Source organism: Nilaparvata lugens, chromosome 2 (assembly GCF_014356525.2).
Source record: "Nilaparvata lugens isolate BPH chromosome 2, ASM1435652v1, whole genome shotgun sequence".
NCBI lineage: Eukaryota > Metazoa > Arthropoda > Insecta > Hemiptera > Delphacidae > Nilaparvata > Nilaparvata lugens.
In genome coordinates, this window is record NC_052505.1 from 23,222,733 (window position 1) to 23,243,954 (window position 21,222).

Sequence of the window (21,222 nt, forward strand, 5' to 3'; positions counted from 1 at the left end):
TCCAGGATTAAATCAAGATATGGTCGCATTTATGAGCTACAATTGGATCAGCTAATGATTTCAAATTGAACTGCTATACAACTTTTTCTATTCAGGCTTTATAGCAAGATTTCCAATTCATCAATGATTTTCACATACAAACTACAACTGAAAAAATTTCTGTTAACTAGTAAATTTTTTATACTCACTTCGATGCCTAAACAAGGGCGATGCAGTCCGCCGCAAGAGGGTGAGGAGGTGGTGGAGGGGGTGGAAGATGGTTTGGGGCTGGAGTTGGGGTTGGGATTGGAGGGGTCATCCAGTGACAGTATGCAAGCGGTCAGAGTGAGGGTGCCGACTATCACCTCCCACGGGTGACTGGCACAAAACTCCCCGTGACGCCGAAACAGCCGCACCAACATTCTAATGACACCTGGAACACACAACAAAAACATAAACAAGTGACCATTGATTCGAGATTAGTGATCATAGCAGTGCAATTAATACTGCTACAAACCAAATGCTGATATTACCATAGAGAAAAGATAACATAATCCCATCTATATAAAAAAAGACCGAGCCTCAAATTTTGACATTCAATAACTTTTTTATATGTGCACCGAATTTGATAAATTTTTTTTGTTGTGTTCGTTATGTTGAGGACCAGGTTTATGGCCTATCAAATTTATAATCCGACTTCAGGACTCTTTCCTACGGTCCTTCAAAGTTTACATGTAATCCTTATGGGAGAAGATTTGTGAGCTGACCACACACAGAAATAGAAATCAGCTGTTATAATCATTGCGTCATACAACAGCCGTCGGTAGATACAACAGCACAAGAGTGTGTGCTGCTCCATAACCGCCCATGTATTTTATTCTAAACGCTCGAACTAAAAACAAAATAACTGTTCTGTGTGTAACCATCTAGCAGTGCGTCCTCAGGTTTCGAATAATTGTGCTGTATTTGGTGTTCAGAATCAATTGATTATTAGTAAATTATTTACCGTGCAGTTGGAAAATTATCTATATAGAAAAAAATGCCGCATCGCGCCTCCTCAGTTGCGCATCCCGCTAAAGTTTGTCATGAGATGCATTAAACTATTTGGCGGTACGAAGTTCGCCGGGCCAGCTAATGAAGAAATATATTGAAAAAAGGTATTAAAAAATGATATTGCTATAAGCCAAATGTGATATCACAATAGAGAAGAGATAAAATAACATAATCTAATGAAAAAATCAAAAGATAGGTAGCACAAATGCTATGTGATATGCTCTATGATAATGCTCTATGATAATATGTTAATGCTCTATGATAATATTACTCTATGAAGTAAATCGATTTATTCAATTGCTCTAAAACTCCCTAGAGAAATACTGGAAGTTGAGGGTAAAAAGTGACCATGATGATAGGTTGTAACAAAGGGGATAATAAGTTTAAATTCAGATTATTAGTAGAAAAACTGTACATTCTGTGGTAGTAGTTTTTAAATAGTTGAACTGTCAAACTATTGATAACTAACCAATTCCTCATCTGATATACTGGAAATGATCGGATTGGAGGTGAAATCCATTGCTATATTACAAATCCTAGTAACTCTAGGGACAAATGTGTCAAATTGAAGTTGATCAATATATCTCTATCTAGACTGCCAATTCCAGAACAACAGAGAAGAGATTATGAAGTGATTTAGGTGAGAAAAGTGCACAAGTGGGTGTTTGCAAGTAGTTAAATCATTTCTTTGATAGGTCGAACTAGATCATCCTACAGTAACTATATAACCATATATTTATATAGTTAGAATAGAATTCTAGAATAGAATAGAATAGAATTCTTTATGACATTAAACACATAGTGCAATAGACATAGTCATCAAGAAACAAAATACATACACAGTTATAGGTTATACAGTTACTGTAGTTCATCTTAATTATCTTCTGAATAGCCATTTTATTGATTTTATTTTGTTCAGGCCTAACCGGGCTTGTCAAAACTCTTTACAGCTTTCAGACTTGAAATACTGTATAAATGTCAGGGGTGACCCCACCCCCTAAAATTTAGAAAAATTCTGCTCTTCCCCCCTTTACGGAAAAATGTTAAAGCCATTAAAACCATTACGGAAAAATGTCGTAGTCATTTTCAACACTGCTGAACTTTTTTGGCTCACCAAAGATTTGATTTTGAGCCCACCCCCACAACATGAATTTCAAGGATGCAATCTGCGCCGTTCAACCCCCCTTCTGTTAACACCCCTGGCCACATAGAGATGGAACAATTATTACTATACCACTTGGTGAACACTCACCATCATTTTTAATAGTATTCGAATGAAAAATTATAATAATTAACAGCCAATGAATAATTTGAAAAACAAAAGAGACAAAATAGATATAACAGTAGGAGAGATGTAACACACTTTCAGTCCGAAAATGTCTCATTTTGATTTGAAACAATCAAAACTTCACTTTTTAACCTTTTCATAATTAATTTTCATCTGAAAATTATAATATTCGAAAAGAAAAAAACACTACTATACTTCCATCTCACACATTATGAAACAGCAAACTTTCGATTTTTCAAGGTAGCACGCCGAAACGTTGAACAGAGACGCAGTAATGTATAAACAACATTTAGCATGTGCTCTCTGAAAACAAGTTTTGTGTTTTTTCTCAAGAGACTAGTTTTCGAAGAGGAAAATGCTCATCAGTAAATCAAAATTGATGATGATGATACGTACTTGAAAAGACGTTCCTGATTATAAGTTTCTATACTAAATTATCTTGATAGTAAGGAAAACTTGGTAGTACCAATTTTAATAGTTATGAAAACTTGAATAGGAAATCCAATAGTGATCTCAATTTAAGAATAGCCTGGAATTCATTTTCGAACAATTCCAATTCAAATTCATTTATTTTGTCATAAAATAATACGGATTAATAAAATAAATATTCTAACTAACAAAATGGCACTACCGGCAAAGAACAACTTGTGCGCCGGCAGTGAGTTCAAACAATTACGTTTAATTTAACAAAGATGAATTTGTTATTTTGTGATGAAGAATTTCTCATCTCTTCACAAATCAACTTAACCTCACACAGCTATTTACAATTGATTTTCTCGGAGAATATGAACACAAAAATACAAATTAATTGAATTCAATTCTTGATTTTATTTGGGAAGTAAAGATAATCTCACCTCATAAACAGTAACTACGAATGAGAAAACACACAAGCTATACCAAACTATACTCAACAAATTCAACTGGATTAGTAAATAAAACTGAAAATCAGGACCACAACTTCATGTGTCTCCACCGATTTCTCACTGACAACTAACCTCAGACAAGAAATACATCTCCTGATAACCTAAAAAGATCAGTGTAAAATAATTATAGATGTAGCCCTCAAACTAGAAAATAATTGATGCAACAATCGTTTACGAGTAGGCTACGTTGTTTTTTTCTACAGCCCGAAAACATAAACAGGTCAATGGACAATGATTATAGTTTATATCCTGAACTTGAAAGCGGTTTGAATATTTTTTCCATAACCCAAAAACATAAACAGGTCAGCGCACAATAATTATAGGACCATGTCCTCCTTCTCACAAATAATTGTAACACGCATACACTTAGAAGTGAGGTGAACTAGTTCCAATACAGAAACGGAATAACCTCTACAATCGACACATCATTGATTTGTCATTACAGTATTGGTCAGCGATTGACAATACCACATAACACAACTGATAAAATTTTCGCGAAAAATTTAGAACCGGTTCCCAATAATTTCCTATCGAAAAAACGAAGCGAACTTCAATTTGCGATGAACATGACTTTGATGAAAAGTATTACACCGATGATAATATGAATGGTAATGGTTCGAGGGTAACCAGTATACTAGTCACTGATAGTGAGTAGTATATGGGTATACTGGTGAGACTTGCACCTGGTTTGGATTGCGAAATGCATTTGAGGAACGATCGACCTGCCGGCCTCTTGATTGACCAGTGGCAATGATCTCAATACGGACACGAGACCACTGCAACATAACCGTTCACCAAACAGGCACTGCAAAGCTTCCTAAACTGTTTTCACAATAACTTCCAAGTAATTTCGATAAATCTATAGACATTATTAGTTACTTTGGAGCCCGAGTTCCTATACTACAGTGAGGTCCACGTTAAAAAGGCAGTGTTTGATTAGCAATGGTATTGCTATCTATAATGATATTGCTTGTCTATCATTCAACAAAGCGGATAGCGCTCTTTTTCTCGCTTTGCTCTGTTGCCAGATCGTCCTTTAACAATGTAGAATTAATAATTAATTAACAAAACATTTCATCTTAATTATAAAAATTCATTTTGAAATTATTGAAAAATATAATTTCTTGCTTAATAAAATATAATTGATTATTTTAAACGAGAATGAACAGTTAATATTACATCAGTAAACCGTCTAAAGAAGGCATTGACAAGTCAGAGGATCGGCAACGTTTTTCTCCTATCTTTCTCTACTGCCATTATAACGTGGACCTCACTATAGTTGAACGTCAAACATAATTTTTAGAAGAGTTACATATATTTAATAAGGAATTACTTATAATTTTTATAAGGAATATACATCAATCTTGATTGTTGTCAGGGTTTTAAGGATCAATGTATCAGGAATGGTAGGTATAAGGTAAAAACCTCACCAATCCAGGATTTTATAAAACTTGGACTGGAGTCAATCAGGGTTGAACGACAATAAGAAATATTATCAGAGTTGAAGGTAGAACCAGAAAGTATACTGTAGAAGTAGTCTTCTACACTCACTGGGTAAGACGTGATTCAGGTGAGGAGCCACGTTTAAAATGTATAAATCTATTGAATTTTCTTTTATAGCACAGACACTTATGAATTGAGCCGATACATCCCATTCCACTTTGAATGTTCAGATTTTATCATCAACAGTTTCTCTGATGTGAAGAGAATACATTGAATGTTCCTTATTTAATCATAGAAACGGAATAACTAGTCTAACATTCTTTCCTCAATGTTTCCAATTCTATAGAACTGAATTAATAAAAACAAACTGAAATAATAGAAGATAAATAGAATTGAAGAATGATCAATTGATAAATAGAACAAGCTCTTTCAATTACAATTAATACGTGAAGAGGAAAAATAGATTTAATCTGTAATCCCTATCTTAAAATACCCTGTGCTGCATAAAAATTTGAGATTACGCTGGTGTGCTGAATCACGGGCTCACGGCCAATAGAGCTCATTCACATTTCACCAGCGTGCATTTGGCTGGCGATGCTTCTTTATTCATTAAACAAATATTTATTCCTTGAATTTTGTTTCGCACGTTCAATGAATCGAGAAGAGAGCAGAAACAGAAAAGAGAGAGAGAGAGAGAGAGAGACCGTATTATAGAGTACGTCAACACAAAGAGAGGAGTAGAGCAACAGAGATCCCGAGAACATAATATTATCTGAATGAGGCCCAAAAAGTGTGGGAGGAGGAAAAGTTGCAATTGTTTTAGTAGATTAGATGAGTTCGAAGAAAATTATTGTGACAAGATCAATGGCAATTGAGATAGTGAGCCAATTATAATTCTATCTAGAGTCGTATACGAATGAATCATATTCAATCAATTTCAAATTAATTAAAATAATTAATCTAAAATTCATCAACATGGTACAATCAGTTGTCAAACTGTTAAGGATCGCCTACAAAATAAGGATAGAGAGATGTTGCACTCACAGAAGAAGAAGACAACCTATTAAATAGAGAAATTAATCAATTTGATACGGATAAATCTCAATTTTGTAACTGCTACCCAGGATAGGATAAAAATAGAGATTACCTTCTAGAGATTATTTTCTAGAAATCATACGTCATGTAGCAAATTTATTACAAAGTTAGTGTATTATTATAATTTCTAGAACTCATACGTCATGTAGCAAATTTATTACAACCAAAGTTACAAGTGTATTATTATAATTTCTAGAACTCATATGTCATGTAGCAAATTTATGACAACTGTATTATTATAATTTTTGTTCATTGCTCATTGTTTATTCTCATTGAATAAAGAAATAGTCTTGAATTTAACATTAGAAGACAAGTATACTAATCCAATCAATTAATCATTTTGGAAACAATAAAAATGAAATGACTGGTATATATTAATGTCCCTTTCAGTCCCTTACTATTGTATCCCTTTCAAGTCGAAACAAAAAATACAGATGCATCCTACAATATGCTGGAATCCCTGTAGCTATAAGCTATGCACTTGAGTAATATTATTTTGCAGAGTATTCCTCAAGGTACAATCGCAATTTTAGATGTAATCCGAACAGAGGTTTGATGTAAGTGTAGCGAGGACAGTGAACTTGGTGTTCATGAGAACAACATCAACATGGTGTTAAGTCACGCACACACCGGTCTGTGCACGGATTGATGACCGTGACAGCCATTGATTCATCATTCATGGCTATTAACCTCCCTCTAATAGCTCGACTACTCAATGACCGACCTTGTTGCTATGAGATAATAATTGTGTAACTTTTGTTGGGGGACTACTGCTAGTTCCACCTTCACGTTACAGATTATGGGGAAAATCACAAACCATAGTGTTATGATATCATAGACGAATTATGCTATTTCTATCTTTCCTCTATGATGATATTTCAAAGTGTGGAATCTGAATTAAAATGAAGAGATGGAAAATATATTAATAAAATAATATAATATATCTTTTGAAATGAACATTATAATTGCAAATATCAAAGGCACATAATTTCGTACCGAAGCGTTCATCGAGTTTCAATCTAGCAGTTACACTGCTGCTAAAATACTGTATTTGAAATCGCAGGTTAATTTATAATATAATTAATTTGGATTTTTTCATAGTTATGATACTATTTTATAAAATGTCATGAATTTCAATGGTCTTTTGTAGAAAAAATAAGCCAATTCATCAACAAAATTATACTAAATCATGTTAAAAAATGGCACTACACAATTATTATAAAGATTACAGAAACTGAATATTCCAGAACTTATTTTTTTTTTTTTAGTATAGATAGGATTGATTCTTCTGTTTTCCCATAAACACAATCAAACAATAAATTTATTTTAGATCGTAAACACCTAATAAAAGACAAAAAAGATTTGACCGTGTTAACTGCCGTACTTTCCAATAGACGCATCACATCTCACAGACCAGACCAGGGAAGCGGTTAAAAACGTCTACACGTGCCAACTTGGCTTCCAACCAATGCAGCTGGACACTAAACAATAAACTGATATACCATCATAAACGTAAACTAGGATGCCACATCCATTCTTGAATCTAATTACGAGTATTCATCGTTCTTAGGATTTGGTATCTTTTGAGAATAATTGAAAAAAATGATTATTCATCACTGATAAGATTGACATTTTTCGTCGGATCAATGTGAGGCATATCAATCTGTGAGAAAAAAATGCTGAACAATCATTCCTTCTATGCTTAATCAGACTTGCTGATTTTCGTGAAATAATTAAATATTATTTTTCAACATAGATATTTAATTGTATGAACGATCTTTCATTACTTCATTCGATATGTTTCTTTCCAATATTTTCAATCTTATGATATATCTAGTAATTAATTATTTATTTAATCATTCAGAATTACACAACTTGCAGAAAGTACCACAGGCTGACGCCCAAAACTGTTCCAATTCTAATTTATACAACAGTCCAAATGTAACTAGGTTATGTGTCACTTCAACATTCTTCAGTTTCACACTCAATTTACAATTCAAAACACAAAAAAAAGTCATTTTTAAATTGAAAAAATTGTTCTAAATTGAATAAAATCAATTGAAAATGCTCAGAAAATTACAAACTTTGAAAAGCTATAACATTTTGAGACTGAAAAGACACACTATATAGAACAATTATAAATAGAAGTCAATACAGAAAAAAATTAATAGTATGTTAATATAGTACTAGAAATGTGACCGCAAATCTTATTCAAACAAGGACAGCATAAAAATTTAATTCTCAATAGTAGATTTGTTTCATGACCCAGGCAGTGGTTTTAATTTCGTACGAGGTACTATATCGAAAAACATTAAGGATCTTGTTATTGAAATTATCGATAAATGGATCACTGAGGATCAGGCTTGTGCATTGGTAAAGTATACGAAAAAATGATACTTGAACAGACCTACAATTAAGTAGTAGTTGGGTGGTTCGAGCGCCACGGGAAGCCATTTTGAAGCTGGTGAAAAAAGAAGTGGAAAATAGTGGAGTTGACCTCAAGCCACCCTTCCAACAATATTACTAGAATCACGTCGCTTATCTGTTGTGGCTTGTGCTGAATCAGTCTCAATAAATGGTCAGATAAACAACACAAACTGAGTGAAATTAGACTAATTGAACAGAAAATATATTCTCCAATACATGAAACAGATCCGTCTCTACAAGACCGGGACCTCCCATTGGAGTTTTAGATATGGTGCCTGAACTTATCCTTCAACAAACCACCTCTTTCCACAAAAAAAACTATTTTTTGAAGACATTAAAATCGTTATCGATAGACAGAATTCCATATTTTGTAACGGTTTGTTATGATGAGAGATTTTGGAAGGCTGGTTGCAGCAGTGGACTCGTCTGCAGTCAGAATGCAGTCAACCTTGGCTCAGAGCAGAGCCCAGAGAGAGCATAATATACTCAAGTGGACCACAGAGTGGAAGAGTGGACCACCTCACCTCAGAGTGGCGCAATGCACAGTCAGCCATCAAGGTCCCCAATCACCCCCCTCATCCTCACAACACTACCTGCTGCTATCTATGTCGTGTTCCCCTTTTTCTATTTATTTTACTTATTATGTTATTATTTGTTACTTCTCCATATTTTCATGAAATTGATCAGCACTCGGTATTTTCCCTACAATTAATCATCTCCTTCTAACATCCTCTTATTCTCAAACTAATTCTTTTACTCTTTTTCTTCCCCTTTGTCTTTTACTTCTTTCACATCTTCGCCTTGTTTCTTTTTATTTTTTTCATCATCACTTTTGAACCATAATCGTCACATCGATAGCAAACTGAATTTTTGATGCTCCAGACCACATCTTCATCCTTTCAGTTTAATTTGACTCCTTTTTCCTCTAGCTTCTTCGTCAGCAATTATATGTTTTATTCCATTCTCTTCTGAGTATTCTATTCCTCTCTGTTGATCCATTTGCTCTCCTCGATCTTCTACTTTTACGTCTAGTTCTTTTTCCTCCCTCAACCTCAATCGTTCAACTTCACCGTACTCCACCTCCATTTTTTCATTATATACTACTCAGAAAATTCCCATTTTCTAATCTTAACTTTACGTTTTTATCTCCATAGTTTTGCTATTCTTGCTATTACATAGATCAAACTTTTTGTTGCATGATTCAACTTCTCATACCATATTTTTATGACTCTTCTAGTTGAATCATATTCCTTCTTCCTTCTGTTTTCTTTTTGAATTTTGTTCTTTATCATAATCATCTACATCTTTACAGACACAACATAATCGTAATCATCAGTCCATAATTTTTATTTATCATTATTATCATCATCGTAATTAATATCACCATGGTCATGAACATCATCCTCATCACCACTATCAATTAATATATTAAATAACTCAATATCATTTGTTACAAGTGGTAATTGAGTGGAATATTTCTAAACAATTTATGAATTCAAGCCATCTAAATTCAAAATTTATAGTTTTAATGTTTTTTTGGACTAAAATTTTATAAAAATTGTACACGTGAATTTCTAACCTTATCTTTGACTTTGTCACCTATAAATTTGGAAGAAAAATAGCTCAAGGACTAACTTATTATATCATCTACCAATGTGTCTACATTAGTGTCATTTTTGCATTGTGAATAAATATCACAATTATCATCACCACCAACAAAATCATCTTGAACATTATTAACAACATCATCGACTTCCATCTGAATATTGATACTAGTCTATTCAAACTTCGAAAAAATCAAATACTTCACATAAACACTCTCTTAACAGTGAGCGCCCACTTCAATAGAGAAAGGAAGGATGCTCATTGAGACATTGAAAGAGAAGGCAGACATTCTAGCGAGATTCACTTCAAACTGACAGCATTCCTCATTAATAACATCAATGCTTCCCGTTCAATCAATACTGACAAATTAAAGTTACTCGCTACTTCATTTCAAGCTGTCAGTATATTTCTTTTGAATGACATTAATGTTCAACATTCAACCAATGCTGACAGTTTGAGGTGAATCTCACTATATAAGTATGCGGCGATGTCCTCGAAGATGAAAACTGTCAAGGTCCGCCGTTAAGAGGTTACCAACTGCTGGTTGAAGGAGGAGGCAAGTGAGTTTGTCCTTCCTTCACGCTGTCCTAGAATCCTCAGCGGCCGGCTTGCCTTGACAAGGCTGCTAGCTTGCTAGCCGCTCATTCGATTAGTCCTAATTGCACGTAAATCCAGCTCAAATTTAATTATTTTTTCTGTTGAGGATGATGCCCACAGGAGACCTAGGCTTGTGCGTGGGTAATGAAACTCATGATGATGAAATTTACCTATAGCTTTACGTGGGTTCCGAACCACCAGGAAGCAATTTTTGAACTCATAGTAGCCTACTCATAGCACAGTTGAAATGATTCTGGATATTGATGTGATGCAACCTGGAGGGTCATACTAATAAACGAGTTTCAAGAACGAACTGGGATCAAGTTTGATTTGATTGCAACCATCAACAGGAACCAATAGAATGATTCTAGTATTTGGTTACTAGTCAATCAAACCGAACATGGTTTCAAGTTCGTTATAAAAAAAACGTTTATACAGTTTTTGTTGAATAAAGTGTGACATGACTTAATTAACGTGAATAAAAGAGAGGTTCTTCCTTTCTATGTGCAGTACGTTTTGAATTGCTATTTGTTATGTATTGTATCAAGAACTAAATAAATTTAAATTTTAAATATGAGCGTTGCACATAATTGTAACATATTTAAACTAGCATCCTTCCACTATTAAGAGAAAATGCGGAAACATTTCAGAAGGAACTCAAGAGTGAAGAAATCGCACAGATTCCACTCTACAAAACTCACATTACAATTTTCAAGAAATCATGAGGAATTTTTTAAACCTTGTAACTATAGTTCACGCAACGTAGCCAGGTAAAAATACGGTAATAAATAGATCAACGTCCAACCGAGACATAACATCAAAATGTTTCTAATTCCAGAAATGAAATACTATACTGAAAACTGAAACCCCAAGAGCCGGTGACATGTGAGAACTATGTTTGAGAAACTTTCAGGTGATGGAAATTCTGTATCATCTTCAACCTCAAGGGTTAAGTGGAAGAAGGGGCTCTTATTGCCTCAACTTCGCCCACATCACGTTTTGTAATGTTATAAAGTGGAAATAAGACATTTACCTATCCTACCTATTTACCTATCAAGAAGTTGAAAATTTGGCTCTGAATTTCCAAGAAATATATTCGATCACTACTTCCTGAAGAGAGAAATTAATACAAAATACGATGACAAAATCCCAAATAGTAATTGGGGCGTGAATAGACTACTCAGTACATATACTCGAGACTTGAACACACACACGCGAGCGAGCAAGCGCGCCCACCTTACATGGACATATATCGAGCAAGACTGGTGTGAGTCAGAATTCCAAGAGATTGTTGAAAGGATACATAATATGACGGATGGTGGACAGAGAGAAAGCAGACGAGGCGAGAGCAGGAAGAATACACAACTTCTTTGTAAATTTAGCTGTTTAAAATATGAGTTATCATTAAATATGGGATACATGATACGTATGAAAAGGGATTAGAGGGATACGGGGAGGAGAATCTGGTACTCAAGGAATGATGGAAGAAAATAGGTGGATGATAAAACTTTATTGAATTTGCCAAGGCGGTCTCCAAGAACCGAATTGGTAGATCCCAAAATTGATTAAAGTTTCAAGCTTTGATGGATTTAAGATTGATCGTTATAAACGACTGGCAGTTTGCCCGAACGTTTTGTCGCAATAGGTTCCAGTGTGGATGGTCTGTCTTGTTACAAGATTATCGGACCTATAGTTTTGGTTGTGTTCCGAAACACTGGGGAGGAGGAACTGATATCTAAGGGTACCATTCGGAATAGAACGACACCATTCCAAAAGGGTAACGTCAATTGACTAAATTAACAGATACCGCATTGGTGCTAAGAAGATAAACACAAAGATAAAGGAAAGCCACGAAACTGAGGAAAGCCATGAGGAGTGAGAAAAAGAAAGTAAAAGATGAGAATAATGACTATTGATATTCCTCCCTGAAATGTTAGTCCTCCTTTATTGCCATTAATTAGGGTAATGACTATTCCTGTGCATTCCAAGTAAAGGTACGTTTTCGTTTGTGCATAAACTTCCGCAGTTGTCGACGACAAGCATTGCTGTATGAAGAGATTCATATTGTACAAATTTCGAGTGTGCTAAAACAGTTGATACAATAACTTTTCGATTAATAAGACAATATAAAATCTTAAAGCACCCTTTATTTTTAAAATAGAAAGTATTATTATTTAAAACGTATATTTATTAATTTACTTTAACTTTTGAATTTATAACTTTATTAATTTAAAAAGTAGCCCATGTGAATGAAGTGTTTTTTAATAACTTTTCGATATTTGTGTTTATTATCCAAGAACATTTCGGATTATATCAAGATATTGCCATTTAAAAGTATAAACTTGACCTCCCCCATCAAAACATAATCTTTTAAGTTATTCAGACAAATTGAAATCTACCCAATCTGAGAACCTCACCCTGTTGTGGTCGACGACGGCATTTACGCACAAACGAAAATCCCGCCTATGTTGAAGTATATGCACCAGTCTGCTTTTGAAGGATACTGTCAACTATTTTCAATTCATTTCGAAATTCTATGAAATGAATGTCTATGAACACGTGCAACAGATTGTTCAGCATTATGCTAATAGACAGTGAATCTATTTTCATTCTAGAGGAGAAAAAGAAACGGAATTCGTGAAAAGAGTACAAGGCGAATGAGAATAATGAGATGATGAGGAATAGAGCTGGGAGCTGGGAGGACAACAGCTTAGCGTGGAAGGCCGACTAGGAAACGGTCTCGTGGACCTCTCGTGATCACACTGCTAAATATCAACAACAACAATACGATAGTGGAGAAGATGCACAAACACAAAGAGGATAGGAGAAGACGAAGGTGAATTAGAATGAAGGAGATGCAAACATCAAGCAGAAGATGGGAGGAGGAAAAGAAAAATGATGATAAATATTTAAGAATGACTTTTTATTTGTTGATGTGGCGAAGTTTGGACAGTAATGTTCACTCTACCACTTAACCACGATATATTATTGAATATTGTATGGTGGCGGAAAAAGAAGATAATGGAGGAAGGAGGAAAAAGTAAATGAAAAAATAAGACAAAAAATGCAGATAGTAGAAATATGAAGGAGAAAAAATAAGACAAAAAATGCAGATATTAGAAATATGAAGGAGAAGTTGAAGTAGAAAATATTCTAAAATGGGAATGAATGAGACGTGAAATGGAGAACAGAACAAAAAGCGCAACTGTTACAAGACCAAGAAGTGAAATGGAAAAGGAAAATGAAGGAAAGATTATTATCAGGAAGAGAAGAAATCGAATAAGGATGAAAAAGAATAATAATAATGATGAAGATGATGTTGTTAATAACTATGATCAAAATCGAACAAGAAGCAACAAGAAGATCAAAAAATATTTTAGAAAAGGAAGATCAAGAAGAAAACAGGTTATAGTAGAACAGGAAGAAGGCGATGCAGCAAAAAATCCATAAGAAAATAACATGAGAAGAGTATGCAGAGAGAAGATACAGAGAGAAGAAGGTGCAGATGGTGCATAATTCAGAGAGAGGAAGAAGAACAACAATAAGGATCGCGGTGGTTGCATCACACTTCCATCATCATCATCATCATCATCATCATCGCATATCAAAACTCAACCCACCCGGTTTCAAGTTATACATGGAATGGTAAACAAAACTATCTACATGCTAGCATAGACCTATGTATATACATCAAAAGTTAACACAAAAGGCAGCGACACACATTTTGTACTAGACTGACGACGACAAAAACAAAGACGGAAGGAGAAATGGGTGCAGCAGAAGGAGAGGTTATGAGAAAGAAAAGGTAAACTTCCAGGAAAATGAAAATGTCCTCTCTACCACTCAACCCCGAAAATTAAGATGGGTAAAAAATAAGTAGAGAATACAAACGACAAGGAAGGAAGATCTGGAAGATTGACAAAAAAGAAGAGGAAGAAAGGTAAGGAATTGAGAAATGCCAAGAGGAGTAAGGAAGAGTCAAAGTAGAAGATGAGAGAGGCACAAGACAAAGTAAGACGTAGATCCTGAAAAAAAGGTGGAAGAAATAAAAAGATGAATAAGAAAAAAATAGCAGGAAGACAAAAATAAGATAATGAAGAGGGTGAAAATGCTTGTAGATAAGGAAAAAACAACAACGAATTCAAAAAGAAAATGAGCAGTGTAAAGAAAAATATGACATAGATGAATCAACAACGAAAAATAAGAAAAAGAAAAGAGTAGTAAGATGAGATTGAAGAAAAACATATCACAGTATCAACTTTTATGAGGTCAAGAAAAAGTTGTACAAATTTGAAGGAAGTGACAAAAAGGAAAATGTGTTCAAATTGATTGAAGATGTAGAAAAAGAGAATTATAACCCAACGATGGAGGAGAAGGAGAAAAGAGATCATGGGAGCAGGAGGAAAAGAAAAGAAATAAGGAGTGCCCGGGGACCGTCTTGTTGTGTACCCTGGATGCCAAACATAGTTTTGGAGTCAGCACTGTGTTCAGCATTATTATCATCAAAACACACATTATCTAACCGCCGCGCGCTAGATGTCGTTTAGTTTACATAAGACGGTTGACGAACTTCTTCCAACAAGCATCTCCTACATGCTCCTCTTCACCACATCCCTCTTTTTCTCTTTCACTCCTATCCTTTTCCATCACTCTCTTCACTAACACCTCCTCCTTATCAACCACCACCACCTCCTCCTCCTCCTCCTCTCTTTTACTACAAACTCCACAACTTGCTCTCATTTATGAATCAGTCACAACTCACAAAAAAGCTTGTATTACCCCTCCCCCTCACCTCTTCTAACCACCACTGTCTGAGGTGATATCGTTTACGTTTTCAAGGAATTAAATCACGATCATTCATGAGTCATACGTTCAACGGAATTACTTACGAAATTAATATGATACAAGAATGGTAACTGTGAGCGGGTTACTCTCATCAAATATATTGGAATCTTTAGATAGAATTAAACATTATTTCAGATCAATTGTTTTGTAATTGAATAAAAATATTGTTTTTCATACGACCTTTATTTGAATTTCTTTGATCTAAAACATGTAAGTTAATCTGCTGAAAATACATAGCTTCAGAGAATACGCAATTGAAAAACATTGCATTGATATTATGAAAAAATAGCTAATAGAAAAAAACAAATTCTCATCAAAATCAACATTTTACATCTTATTTCCAATAGGAGATAATTGAGAGAGTCAATAGTATGTATAGTAGACCCAACATTGTCTGTGGAGCCTGAAATTATATTTATGTCACTGTGTCACTGATAAATGTAAGATGCAATTATTGTAACGATGATAAATTAGTTATTTTTGAAGAAAATATTTATTCCACACAGGTACTTCAACAACTGTAGCTTACATCATAATATATTCCAAAACCATACATTTTCTAGTTAGTAACATTCTATTTTGAGAGTACTCAAAAACTCTATATTCCAAAACCATACATTTTCTAGTTAGTAACATTCTATTTTGAGAGTACTCAAAAACTCTATAAGCCCTAATAGGGATGCTATGGGGAAAATTTTGTATGTTTTCTTCATTTGTTAAATTTATAATTACTCAAAAACATTTTTGTTTAGGTTACTGAAACATAATTTTAATATTTGGAAAGGATAACAATTTTCAACACCTTGACAGAAATTAATTTCCTATAACATAAATTTGGGGAATTTTTATTGCCACTCAATGATTTAGAATTTTATTTTGATTTTGAGCAAATGCAGTATTATTATTATTATGAACTTCCAGTAAGTATATTTAAAGAAGAATGAGACATCCTATCAAATTCAATCAGACAGACGTTAGGATTTGAAAATAGAAAGCTCTATTACATAATTTAAAGGCACCTTGAATGTGTTCAAATTTTGGAAATTATCCAAATTCTTTTATGAAAGAAAACTTTATAACAAATTTTTAAAGAATTGCATATCCTGATGCAACTGGAACACCAGAGACATCGGATATTTTATGTAATCCAATAAAATTAATGTCCACATGTTCCTTTCATACGATTTATTCTATTTACTTATATTTAGGGGCCTACTCTATTTACTGATGAACAAACGAAAAAAATTACTGTCATATAACCGGTGAAATTCAATGTAGTCAATACTGTAGTATGTAGTGAAAATATATTGTTTATCAATAACACCTTGAGATATTTTTATGATAAATGCATTATATTTTATATTAATTATAGTTCACATAAAGTTACTCTAAAAAATCATTTTATGTTTTATCGTTTAAATTACACATCATGAATCGTATTTTAGAAGACACCAGCCATAACACAAGAAAAAACAAATAAATTCCAATAAAAATTATTTATGAAAAATAATTTTTATAGATGAATACAAGACATGAATAGCAAACTGATAGCCTATATTATGCATGAAATAGTTGAAAAGTATTTTTCAATAACACTAGGAATGACAGAAAAAGACTAGGAATAGAAGGAAAATAAAAAATAGTAAATAAGAAAATATTGAAAAAATTTGCCCAAGTTACACAAACATTTATGCCACAAAACCTTACTATACTGTGATAATGAATACCAATTATTATGTAGAACTATTTATTGAATATGCATTTTAGTAAAAACCCTAGGAATGACAGCAGGAAAAAAAAATAACACACCCCAACAAAAAAACAATTTTTCAAAGTTCTAAATGTAACCTTGAGCCTTCAAAGGAAAATAAAAAATGAAGTGAAAATATAGACTTACAAAGTTAGCCTTTCCGTTGTGATTCGATAAAATCGCGATCACGTTGTTATGAGCCGCGGTTACAACGAAACTTTCTTTCCCTTCTAATCACGGAAGGCGACTGCAGAGCAGACCATCTCAAATATCAAAACCGTGTGAGAAGTGATAGTGAAGGTTCCACTATACGACTAAACAAAGAACGCTCATAATGATCACTACAGTTCCCAAACATGATACGGTACGTTGTTGTGTTGCTTTGAAAGAGATACGCGACAATTTGCAATCAACTTTTCCACAGAGTAAATAAACTGCTCCGAACAAGTTTATTAACCTTGATTTTTTATATCTTGTTAATCTTGTTCTTATTATCCTGCTAAACATTTGCACCTGTAATTATACACCTAATACAAAATAATCACATAATTATTTATCATTATCAATCTACAATCTTTCACTGGTACCGTATAAAAAAGAATCCTGAAGACTTATCTTAATCCTTGTAAATTATATTGGATTGAACGGAACTTGACAAACACATTATGTTCATCATGAGTATGATAAGTTATGTTCAATCTAATCCATAAGGATCAAGTTATTAACATTTTGTTAAATGATACATTAATTTCATTAATTTACATAAATCTCATTAACATTTTGTTAATAACTTTGGTGTAAACGCAGCTTGACTATAACTAAATATATTATTTTATGAAAAAGAACACTATATATTGCATTTTCTAGTAGAAGTATTTTATTTTCACAAAACCCAATTTTTCGATGCTCAAGGCATTATGTTCAGTTGGATATAATATTATGGTGTAAACGCTGCTTTATAGTCATTGAAAGACGTGGATACGAAATAAGGGATTTTATGTTTTGGTTTCCTAATTTCAAGTGCTTGAAGAATGCATTTACCAACCCAAGTTACTAACCAAGTAGGCCCAATCATAGTTACAACCACCTACCATAGCTTACTATTTAGTACAGGAATTTAAAGTGGATTCACTCAATCTCAGTGAAATTTCTGAAATATGATTTTATTAGAGCACTCTAGATTCAAATCGATATCGATAACTGTGATCTATTCCGTCTGTCAATAGTCATAACAGGATGAAAGACTTTTTTTAATTTCAGCAATTGAATCGACTATATTGCTATGGTAAATACCATTTCATTAATTTATTACTGTACAGTACTACAAACGCAGTGTGAGACTTCCCATAAAACACGTCATTCCAGGTTCCAAGAGGTCACGTTTCCAAGAGGTCTGTACTATTTCTTTGACGTTTAGGATTAGATAAAATAGAGTAATAACACATTTCAGAGATTTATTATGGAGTAATAATGTACACCAACAAAGAATTAACATGATATGTTATTACCTACTTGTTGGAACAATAATAATAAATAATTTACACAGTACATTACTACTCCTAATAATGATACTCATCTACTAAACGGTAATGCACCACTGCAGATATTTCAATACACCAAATTCAAACTGCATAGAATTTAATGTCGGGACAATATATTCCCAGTTCAATATTAGCATTTATGATACAGAATAAAAGTAAACGGTCAATTGTTACAGTATTCAATTCATCGTAATCAGTTAATTCGAGTTAATTCGTTTGTGAATAAATTGTCTAATATACTAGTAGTTCTGTGTACAGTAGACTTCGCGCTCAGTGAGTTACATTGGCCTGTTGTTATGTTTTCTCAAAGATTAATAAATAATTTATCAATTTAAAATGTCTAGAAAAAATCCTAAATAAACATAGAGCTTTCTGTCCTATATCGTACCGTGATGTGTCGTCCCGGAATGTGAGTGTGAGCGCTGTTATCAGGTCTGGCTGCAACTGTCTACAACGTTGATGGAAAGATACAATTTTCAAGATGTTCGATGTTTTTGAACGGGTAGTATTATAGTCCACTAAACAGCTGATTTATGATGAATAATTCTATTTACGGTAGTATTTTGATTTTTACGGTAATATTGGCGTATGAAGGAGGCTCCTTTTTCCTTTTATATTATCCTTGAAATGCAAAATTTCCAAAAACCTTGTATATACGTCGACGCGCAATTTAAAAAGGAACATACCTGTCAAATTTCATGAAAATCTATTACCGCGTTTCGCAGTAAATGCGCAACATATAAACATTTAAACATTAAGAGAAATGCCAAACCGTCGAATTGAATCTTAGACCTCACTTCGCTCGGTCAAAAAACAAAATAAAATACAAATGAATCTTTTAGAACAAAAAATATATTGTGGATCCTCCCCATTATATCACTTTAGTTCTAAGTGCTCAATTGAGTGAAATTGTTATTTGTTAATACATTATAATATTACATTTTTTGATAATACAATTAGCCAATTCTAATAATTATTGTATCTTACCCACTCACATTCTTTACACTACATGTTCAAATGTTTTTTGTAAAAATATTTGTGTTAAGTTGGAATTCAAATCTATTTCAATATATACTGATTGAAAATCTCAAGTTATACAGCATTATGAACTTATGATAGTCATAATTTATCCTAATAAGTTACTGTGTAATCAAGTGAAAATGTGTGGTAGCGCCACACACGTCTTGAAAACAGAAGTGCTTGGACTCAAGTACAACATAAAGCTACAATTAATTTTCGAATTCCTGAAATATCATGCACTGCAGATCATTTCCTGATTTTGTACTGTAATTTTGACGAAAAAAAATTAAAATAATATCAAGTGATGGCAACTTTGGACAGAGCAAGCGGCGCTTTGCAAATATTTAAAACGCTGTTGTTGATATTATTTAACTCGACAACGTGTGATTGTGTCAAAGGTCAGGTGGGTCTTTTTGGCCTCTAATTACTATTAAAATAAATCCTCGTGTTATTGTCGACCAGGGCCGGGGTGGCTAACAGCCCCACAGAGTAATCGGAGCGGCGCAGTAGTGGCATTTCGAGTCCTTCGCGGGCGATTAGGTCTACACCAACTCTGTGTCCTTCTCAGTCGTTGTATGTTTTGCCCTAACAGCTTTCGATAGCCACTTGTGACTCCCGGGTGTCAGTGAGCGGATATTACACATATTAAACTCGCATTGTTTTCCTGACTGCCGTTTGCATTAATATATATGTTCTATAAATGTACATAACTATATACTACGTTTACAACCACTTGCATTCATAAGCTGCACTTCCATCTCCTCCAAGTTGAAGGATGATCGTTCTCATTCAAGGGCTCCGTTGTGATACGGCATAAATAACACTAGACACAATGATAGCCTCGTTATTTTTGTAATGCTATTTTTATGATGAGCCACCATCTTTCATAGTAAACAATAACAACAACTTCCCTATCAACGTGGAGGTTATTTTTTCATGGATTGTTATGAAGGATTGGATTGTGAAAGTTTTTCAGATGAGGGTTAGCACTATAGTACTCCGGAAGGTTGATGGGTTATCAGGAAAAGATTTGGCCTCATCCAGATACAACTTTCGACATCCAGATACTTGAGCTCTCTCCAAAAATATATTTAAAAACACCACTGGTCCCTATAAAATGTTATGGATGTGGTCAATCGCTGAAACATTATACGATATTATAAAAATTGATTAATTTTGGACAATAATTTATTGGAATATGGGCTAGGAACAGTTTCAAGTTGAGCCAGTGGTTCTTTTAATAATCATTTCCATGGTTTGTGCAATATAATTGATAAATTTATTTTCAGACGAAAGTTTTTTTTTATTATTATTATTTGTAGCTTCAATCGAAGATAACACCAACATTATAAAAATAATTTCTGGAATAATAGAATAATATTTTATTTATTGATTTCGCTCCACAAAATTACTGCATAGAGAAAACAAATTTCAATTAACTTATTCCTTCTCTTTCACACGTGTGAAACGCAAAATTACTGCATAGAGAAAACAAATTTTAATTAACTTCTTCCTTCTCTTTCACACGTGTGAAACGCACTGGTAATGACAAACGATATAAATATTATTTATAACTTATTTTAAATAGTTGGGTAGCAGCTATCAAAAACAACAAATTAATGGGAAACCTAAGATAATCTTATAATCATTTCTACA

General features: G+C 33.5%; 1 protein-coding gene across 1 annotated transcript in view; it reads right to left on the minus strand.

The window, feature by feature from the left end:
- Nucleotides 1-21,222, minus strand: part of LOC111049687 (3-hydroxy-3-methylglutaryl-coenzyme A reductase) — a 76,371-nt gene that overhangs the window by 49,988 nt on the left and 5,161 nt on the right. The window contains exon 2 of the mRNA XM_039420016.1: nucleotides 185-412. Within this exon, the coding sequence (XP_039275950.1) occupies nucleotides 185-401 (217 nt within the window). The 5' untranslated portion in view covers nucleotides 402-412. The remainder of the gene's footprint in view (nucleotides 1-184; nucleotides 413-21,222) is intronic.